At 35.1% G+C, this 10067-nt stretch overlaps 1 protein-coding gene across 1 annotated transcript; it reads right to left on the reverse strand.

Moving 5' to 3' along the window:
• Positions 1-357: 357 nt before the first annotated feature.
• Positions 358-4390, reverse strand: LOC149003854 (subtilisin-like protease SBT5.4). The gene is made up of 7 exons (XM_089169237.1): positions 4304-4390; positions 3748-3857; positions 3551-3648; positions 3302-3466; positions 3056-3164; positions 1201-2333; positions 358-911 (listed from the first exon to the last, which is right to left on the reverse strand). The coding sequence occupies exons 1-7, from the start codon at positions 4388-4390 to the stop codon at positions 358-360; spliced, it is 2256 nt and encodes a 751-aa protein (XP_089025363.1).
• Between the last annotated feature and the right edge of the window lie 5677 nt (positions 4391-10067).

Consider the following 10067-nt stretch of genomic DNA (forward strand, 5'->3'; position numbering starts at 1 on the left):
TCAAATAAATCCTAAAACCTACAAAGATGACGAAAAATCCAAGGTAGCACTATTTTGAAAGTGTAAAATGCATGATTTATACGGTAAAGTTTCACACATGAATGTGCTCATCAATTCCAAAAGTTCCATTTGTTATAAAAAAAAAAAAAAAAAAAAAAAAAAATCACTTCGTTATGGGTTAGAGAGGATAAGTGATAAACATGCAACGTCTTTCTCTAATAGAGACGTTCCAAAGGGAAGTATGATACAATTCTTTCCTGTGCTAATACTGGAAGGATATGTCATTTCATGTTTCTCATCTCATCTCATCTCATTCCATCTCAACAAAGCAACAAAATTAGAAACACAAAAGTTTATCTATGTTGTAGCTGCCTTAACCACAATTCGACTCTTTACACGATGACGACCATCATCCCATTTAAATTCACCAAATACGTAGTCTTTAGCAGCACCAGGCCACTTGGTCTTGATGGTTAACTTGAACGCCTTTTCTTGTCCAATCGAATTGAATGAGAGAAGTTTTGGTTCCACTGAAATAGAAATTCCCAACGGAGGACGGATAACAGGCTTGTATGTAGCTGGGGATGACCCAACATTCTTCACCTTCCTCGTCAAAGTGGCAGAGCCAGAGAGGTTTGGCACTGTGAAGGTAGGATAGTTGAAGTCAAGGAGACTAACAGCAGGCTTGGGGCATGCATAATGTAACTTTGACTCGGAGAAGGCTTTAATAGAAGATTCATTGTAGCCAATGGTACAAAGGAAGTTCAAGTAGTCAACATGTGTTAGATCATAGACCAAACCAGGATCCATGGCACTGTTAGGTCGAACATGTCCAGCTCCATAGTTGAATGGGCTTGCTTTCACATTTGATGCATTCCGTATGGGCTCCATTGCGTTATCCCGTGTACTTGCTACACATCATATGGAGGATAAAATTACCAAAGAGAGTGAGCAAATCATGAGTTTTATGAGTAACCTAGCTTCAAGGGCTAGTGCTTAGTGTAATGCACAACACCACGTAATGTACAGTTGAAATCGAAATCTCGATCCTTGATCTCAACCGTCCATTTCGCAAAAGTGGGTTTCAACACTTTTGTGAGAAAAATAGTCGAGATTTCAATCTCGCTCTCGACATACGCAACATGTACTACACATTAATTACACAGCACCCAAGCAACATCAAGGGGATTAATAGATTACCTGTGGTCATGATGGCAGATCTGATGGCAGCAGGACTCCAGTGGGGGTACAATGCCTTTAGGAGGCCAGTAACACCAGCAACATGAGGGCAGGACATGGATGTCCCCGACAATTGGACAAAGTGATCACCCCCAAATGCTTGGGTGAATGCCGCGATAACATTCACACCTGGTGCAGTGATGTCTGGCTTGAGAATCTCAGGAGTCAATGAGTTAGGTCCGAGGGAGGAGAATGGGGCCATCACAGGTGATGGCTTCACCCCCAACTCCGTGCTTGGAACCATGTAAGCCTTGGGTGCTTTTGTTGAACTCATATATTTAGAGAGCATATTAGACTGCTTCCCATCGATCGGTATCATCCCCACAGCCCCTGCTAAGAGTGTTTCTCTTCCTATTTGTTTAAGAAGCATGTAATCGCCAATGCACACCAGTATCTTTCCCTTTAACAGTTTCAGGTTCAACGACCCAGACTTGCAAACCCGAGCATCCTTGAATGATGCCCCATTCCTTCTTATATCAGAGCCCCTCACCAAAGGGTGCAACTTGCCATCCAAGGGCTCGGAAGAGTCTGCAAACGTCTTCCCATCTAACACCTTATTGTTCCCAAGCTTCACTTTGGGCCAGAATTGGCGATCCATGGTGCTGGCTGCCACAGTAAAAATCCAAGGGGCTACATTTGTGACTGAGGCAGATATGGAACCATTGTTTCCAGCTGAAGCTACCACAAGGATACCATTCCTAACAGCATGGAAGGAGCCAATGGCGACACCGTCTAACAAGTAGTCCCGAGCAACGTTATCTCCGAGTGAAATAGATATAATGTCAACACCATCTTGGATGGCAGAGTCCATAGCAGCCATTATATCAGCATCAAAGCACTCATTTTGTTCAGATTCTTCAAGTCCTTCAACTCGTGGTCCGCAAACTTTGTAGGCTGCCACGCGTGCCCTAGGCGACCCTCCCTTGGCCGTACCATTGCCGAACCCACGAACACTGGCGTTGTGGACAAAATTTCCAGCCGCTGTTGATAAGGTGTGTGTCCCATGACCAGCTATGTCATCGCGTGAATTTTCGTAGGTTGAATTAGCAATTGCAAGGTAACCTTTGCCGAAAAACTTGGCCCCAATCAACTTCCTGGATCATTCCATTTCTATTTTATGATTTTATATGAGATATTATAAGAAATGAAATATAAAATTGCAAATGAAACATTCAAGTTCAAAAGAAAAAGTAATTAATTTTCTTCTCTATCCATCTAACCAATTGTCTGGTACCGCATCTATCAATTTCTTCTCGCCACCTATGTTGCTACTTAAAATTTTCATTACAGAACCCAAAATCCACTCCATTTTGAAATTAATAATTGCAACTGCAGCTAATGACCTAAGAAATATGGCATTCTATTTTGGGAAAATTTTCTTTACACAATCATGTATGTACGTAAGTATATGAATGTAAACATTGGATGTACTTGACCATATACAATACATCACCTTTAATTACCTCCAACAATTAAAAATATGATTTACCAAAAAATGTTAAGAATATATTTATATTTTTTTAATAAAATATATATTTTTTTGTATAAATGCACTTTTTATATATAGGAAAATTGTGGACGGGAATATTACATATGCCGTTGGAAAGAAGTTAAACCTATGACCTCTCTCTATTGAGAAGTGAGGTTCTCAACCATTCCACTAATCTTCCATTGGCAAAAAATATTTCTTTTTATGATATTAAATCTAGTATTAATATAAATATTATAATAAATAATTTTTGAGAATAAAACAAAAGTCATTTTAGAGATTATGTTAATTAAAAGAGGAAAAAGAATTAGAAAAATTAAAGGTCACCTATTGCAACGAACTCCCTCAGGCTTGGTGTCAGTACAACCTCCTTTCCACCTTGCGGGAACAGGTCCATAACCATGATCGCTAAAGCTCTCTGACTCTGGCCATACACCTTTTCAGAACATCCAAGTATGTATATCAATGCATGAGATTAAAAGAAAAGGCAAAGGACACAACATGGAAATGAAACAATTTTTTACTAATTAGGTTTCAACATCGTTATTAGATTATATGTGGTTAGCCACCCACCGGAGTCAAGATTTGCAACAATTACATCTTCCCCAAATCTAGTCTTCTCCCAGATGGAACCATGAGGAACTACACCATCTTTATCGAGCCCCATAAATTCCCAACTCCTTGTTGTATGTAATCGATGCCCTTTGTTAGGAAAGACTGATACGACCTCAGGATGCTCTGCATTAATTCAAGCATTTAAGTCAACCTACATGCAAGTTAACACCTTAATATGATGATGATGGTGATGTGCATGGTACATACTTGCAATCTCAGCTGCCGTCTCTTCTTCAAGGATGGCGGCGAAACCATTAATATACTTGGTATAGGAGTATATAATTGATTCTCTGGCCACTTCGAGGCTATGTGCATGGCAGGAGATGAGAAGGAGAATAGTAAGATTGATATTTAAAGCACGAGAATGAAGGAGAATTGGAAATTATGAAAGTTTCATATCTTACCCTCCAACGTAATCTGCGAGAAGCTTGTGATGAGACTGTTCCGCTAGATTCATAGAAGCTTGTGTGATTCCCAGACCATGTGAATGGGATCCCAAGTATACCACGTAAGACTGCATGCATGCAACATGGTACACGTACATGAGTAAAACAAGTCAGAAATATTTATAAATACTATCCATGGTGAATGGAGATTCTCTCAATTTAGGCTGGTCGTTCTCTCATTCTTTCACACTCACATAAGGCCTGATATCATGGGCAGGCCCATGTATAAGAGGCATATAGATCCTCTCCACCCCTCTGTCTCCCCAGCCCTCATGTAGGCCTGCTGGTGTAATAAGGGCGACCTTGTGTCAAGCCCTTTTGTGAGGGTGGGGGCATGGGAAGACAACTCACATAGGTAGAGAAGATCTAAATCCATGTGATTGTTGAGGGATAGGGGGACAAGCAGTTGGGTGGAAAGGATATGTAATCTTCTGTTGCAGAAAAAAAAAAAAAAAAGGGAAAGAAAAGAAAAGAAAAAAAAGGAAAAGAAAAGAAAGAAAGAAATCCTCATTGCCTTTTTCATGGCCAACGTGGTTCGCTGCAACATGGAGAAAACCAGAAAAGGAAGAAAGAAAAGCGAAAGCCTTGAGAACTCCCCCATTGCTTCCTCGATCTCCTTCTCCCTTTCTTCCCAGAATTTCCAGAGGTGGCAGGAGGCGGTGTAATGGGATATGAAAGTTACTCGTTGGATTATATAGTGGGATCAAAGAAAAACTGAGAATCTAAATTTGGAAATTATTAATATGACCTCACCTTTAATATCCGGTTCCCAAAAAGCCATCCTCCCAAGTCCCAAATGGCAGCCTCAAGTTGCTTATAATTATTTGGCCGTCTAAATTTAACTTCCATTGGAAACAGAGAGATCTGACTTCGATTATAAGCGACTTACAAAAGATTTTGAATTTTTCATACCTAAATATCAATCATACTATCATATAAAAACAAGTACTCCTCTTTTGTGATAAATATTTTTTTATCTTCCTTTTTCTTTGATCTTTCCTTTTTTTTTTAAATACCATTAGGCTACATTTGTTTGCTAGAATAAAGATGGGTTGGGAAAAAAGGGGTGAAATTTTTTTTTTTAAAATAAAAGTAAATTATTCCATTAAATTTCAAAAGTATGGTTTGTTTGGTTGATAGAGTGGGAAAGCTGGATATAAGCTTCCTTAATTTAAGAAAACTTATCTTGTTAATTGTATAATCGATATAAAATCAATGAAGAAGATGTGAGATCTAGAATGAACAAGAGGAGATTATGTGGTTCGGCCAGAAGCCTACGTCCACGGGAGAAGGAGGTTCTACTGTTTTCATTAAGTTTTAGGGTTTTACAATGATCCACAATTTATAGGCTTATTTCCACCGCCTTACCCTCTCTACTTGGGTACTAGTTATGATCCGACCCAATACAATTTAACATTCCTCCTCAAGTTGGAGCATGAACATCATGAACGCCCAACTTGCTAAGAAGAAAATGATATTGTTCTTGACTCAAAGCTTTAGTAAAAATATCTGTCACTTGATGCTTAAAAGGAACATAAACTGTTTGAATTTGTCGAGCCTAAAGTTTTTCACGAATCACATGACAATCAATCTTAATATGCTTTGTTCGCTCATGGAAGACTGGATTTGCAGTGATGTGTATAGCCGTTTTATTGTCAAAAAATAGATTCATAGGTTCTGGATGCAAAACTCCTAAATCCTTAAGTAAATTATGGAACAAAGTCAATTCAAAAGTTGTCATGGCCATTGATCTGTATTCCACTTCAGCTGAAGATCGGGAAACAGTTGATTGCTTTTTACTCTTCCAAGAGATAGGACTTGATCCAATGAAAACACAATAACCAGTAGTAGAACGACGAGAAATGGCACAACTTGCTCAATCGGAGTCACAATAGGCATTGATGTGTAGGTCGCTAGCAGAAGATAACAAAATGCCTTTCCCTGGACAAGATTTTAAATAGCGTAAAATTTGAAATGCAGCATCCAAGTGAGGCTTTTTGGGTTTCTCCATAAATTGACTGAGAATTTTCACAACATAAACAATATCAGGTCTAGTGATTGTGAGATAAATCAATCTTCCAACAAGTCTTCTATTGTAACACCCGCAACTAAAGCATAGGGGTAGTTTTGGCATTTTGTATTGATATTCAAATAATTACCATTAAAGGCCGAACTAGTATGGGATTAACATAGTTTTTAGAATTTTTTTGCTAGATTCAATTAAGAAGTTGAATATTAATTAATTGATTAACAATCACCTTGAATAAAGAATAAGGTCCAGGGTTCAATTCCTCATAGCTACATAAAATATATTAAACATTTTGATATTGTTTTAACCCCATCTGGATCTACTTTAGAATCTAGGGGATTTCATGCGTGGAAGTCAAAAACATTGCATAAATAAAAGAAGGGTAAATATCACTTACCTCCCATCTTAACTGGACAAATAGCACTTACACCCCCTCTTAGTTGGATAATATCACTTACCTCCCCTAAACACCTCCCCTTTGTTAACTTACTCAGTTAAATTTAATTTTTACCGTTAAATATTTTTTGAAAATCCCAAACTACCCTTGGCTAAAAATATTTTTTTATTTTAAACCCTAAATTACAGTACACTCTAACAGTTAAACTACTAAATTACTTTTAATTAAAATAATTATTAAAAACCAAAACAACATAGTTAAAACCTAAACTATCTTTGATTATTAAAAGCCCAACATGTCTTTTAATTTTTTATTTTTTATCAAACAATTAAAAAAAACCCCAAAATAGTAATATCTGTTTAATTTATCAACATACCCTCTTTTTAATTGCATTTTTAATTTTACTTGATACTAGTACGTTGATTTTTCAATTGTTTGATAAATTTAAAAAAAAAAAAAAAAAAAAAAAAAAAAAAGAGAGTATGTTGGGCTTTTAATAATTAAAGATAATTTGGGTTTCAACTATAGTGTTTTGGTTTTTAATAATTATTTTAATTAAAGGTAATTTAATAGTTTACTATTAGGGTGATTATAATAATTTAAGTTTAAAATAAAAAATATTTTTAGCCAAGGGTAATTTGGGGTTTTAGAAAAATATTAAACAATAAAAGTTAAATTTAACCGAGAAATGTAACATAGGGGAGGTGTTTGATATATTTGCTAGGTAGGAGGGAGGTAAGTGATATTATCCAATTAAGAGGGGGTGTAAGTGTTATTTGTCCAGCTAAGAGGGGAGTTAAGTGATATTTACCCATAAAAGAATGATTAAATGATAAAGAAAATATTGCATAAATAGGGAGATATGCATAAATAGGGAATAAAAGACAAATCAAATATTGCATAAATAAAAGAAGGGTGAATATCACTTACCTCCCCTCTTAGCTGAACAAATAGCACTTACACCCCCTCTTAGTTGGATAATATTACTTACCTCCCCTCTTACCTAGTAAATATATCAAACAACTCCCCTATGTTAACTTTTTCGATTAAATTTAACTTTTACCGTTAAATATTTTTCTAAAATCCCAAACAAACCTTGACTAAAAATATTTTTTTATTTTAAACATTAAAATACCGTAATCACTCTAACCGTTAAGATATTAAATTATTCTCAATTAAAATAATTATTAATAACCAAAATACCATGGTTAAAACTTAAATTATCTTTGATTTTTAAAAGCCCAACATACCCTTTAAAAAAAATTATCAAACAATTAAAAAACACGTATTACTATCAAGTAAAATAAAAAATGCAATTTAAAAAAAAAAAAAGGTATGTTGATAAAATTAAACACGTACTACTATTTTGGTTTTTGTAATTGTTTGATAATTTTTATTTAAAAAAAAAAAAAAAAAGGCTATGTTGGGCTTTTAATAATTAAAGATAATTTGGGTTTTAATTTTGGTGTTTTGGTTTTTAACAACTATTTTAATTGAGGGTAATTTAGTATTACGGTAATTTAGGGTTTAAAATTAAAAAATACATGTTTTTAGCCAATGATAGTTTGGGGTTTTAAAAAAAAAATTTAATAGTAAAAGTTAAATTTAACCGAGAAAGTTAACAGAGGGGAAGTGTTTGATATATTTGCTAGGTAAGAGGGGAGGTAAGTGATATTATCCAACTAAGAGGGGGTGTAAGTGCTATTTGTCCAGCTAAGAGGGGAGGTAAGTAATATTTACCCATAAAAGAATGATTAAATGATAAAGAAACTATTTCATAAATAAGGAGATATGCATAAATAGGGAATAAAAGACAAATCAAATATTGCATGAGAGAGAAAATATGTAATCAAATAAAAAGAGGAATCCAATATTGAGGGAATCAAGTATTGAGAGAAACTAAGTATGGGAATATAAGAAAAACATGGGAGTTTAGGAGGAGATGGTTGATGGAATCGTGGAGTTAAGAGGAGGGAATATTGAGGACAGAGAAATGGATGGTAGGAGGAGGGAAAATTGAGAGGAGAGAGAAATTGATGGTGAAAGAAATGTGGAGTTTAGGAGGATTTAGGTGTAGTTTAGGAAGAGACAATATTGCGGAATCTTGAGGAATATTGAGGGGAGAGAAGAAAGATGATGAGAATGTTGAGTTAATTGTGAGTATATTAAACAAGAGAATTGAGAGCCTATATTGGTTAAGTAAGAATAGAGAAGAAAGACAAGGGTGCAAAGAAAAGAAGAAGATAATTTAGAGCGTTGAAGGCCCTCTATCTAAGGGGATATTTTTTTGTGATTTCTCCACGGTAATTACAATTTTCATACTTTCAATATGTTATCGTTTTCTTTTTCTACAATCATATTTATAGTTTTACATGACTTCTTAGTGATTGATTCTTTTCTTGAATTTATAACTTATCTTGATTATGAATACGTTTTAGATGATGTTCGATTTACATAGTTTATTAGTATATGATTTATTCTTTTGATTTAATAATTTGATTTTGAGTATGAATACATTTTAGATGTTGTCTATCTTGATTTATTAGTATCTTGCCTTTGAGTATATAAATATGTATTCTATTACATTATGTTTAATGAAATTATTATGATCTATCAATAATTAATCTCTCCCTTGAATTTATTAATCTTTTCTATAAGCATGAATGTATCTTTATATTTGTGTTTTATTGGGTCATTTATTATTGTATTATGCATTGATTTTATAATGGACTATATCCAAAATTCATCATTTTCATATGATCTTGCATTGTTTGCATATGATTCATCAAGACATGTCATGATCATATTAGCATTATGTGTGATGTTGAGTTAGTAGATGTTTTGGATGAGAATGTATGTTAAGGATGTGTAACGCGCGCAGGCCATGTAACGGCATGGGACATCCGATCGACCTTAGGCTAGGTATGCATGTGAGACGGTAGTTGTGTTTTTGAATGAGAATGTATGTTAAGGCGGTAGATGCCGCCATGTAACGCAGGAGCATACATTTAGTTGAAACATTTGGGTTAGGGTAGATGCATGTTGGGGGGTGTGGGGGGGGGGGGGATGTAACGGCATGGGGCATCCTATCGACCCTAGACTAGTGAGGGTATGGTTTATTTATATCTTCTTAGCATCATTGAGTCTCATCCATATCATTGGGCATGTCATGACTTTATTTTCTCATTTATACATGTTAGTTAATTTTATTTGTATAAGATTCTGTTTAATTAAATATTAAATATAAAAAGAAAGGAAATTGTTGATATGTATTAGGTTGTACTTGCTAAGTTTCTTCCCGAAACTTACCCCATACTTCTACAGATGATGGACTTGATCAGAGGGATGATGGATATTCGGAGGATGAAGATCAAGATCATGTCTACTACATCTCTTAGGATAGGTAAATATTGAAATTTCCTATTAGTTGTAAATCTTGGATTCTAGACCTTTACTTGGATTTCATTAAAATTATGAGACAATTCATGGAAGCATTTTGATTTATTTTTGAATATTTTCCGCTGCGATCATTTGTAGTTTTGGTGGATTTTATTATTTACATTGTCTATGGAAACCCTCTTAGTGTATTTTGGTTCACTACCTAAGTAACGTCGATCATTGATCAATGATGACTTTCTCCTTACATGGAGATTGAGGCGCTACATCTATATTCTGTTGGAGAAGAAAGAAGTTCACCATCTTCACTATTCAATTTTAAGTTTAGCTCCATAAGACAATTAGTAGGTTTGGATCCAAGTAGACCTGTGTCATTAAGCATCTCCAAGGTATATTTCCTTTGAGAAAGGAAGATACCTTTAGGTGATCGAGCAACCTCAATGCCAAGAAAGAATT

Source organism: Hakea prostrata, chromosome 9 (genome assembly GCF_041222555.1).
Source record: "Hakea prostrata isolate BN-2017 chromosome 9, UWA_Hpros_2, whole genome shotgun sequence".
Classification (NCBI taxonomy): Eukaryota; Viridiplantae; Streptophyta; class Magnoliopsida; order Proteales; family Proteaceae; genus Hakea; species Hakea prostrata.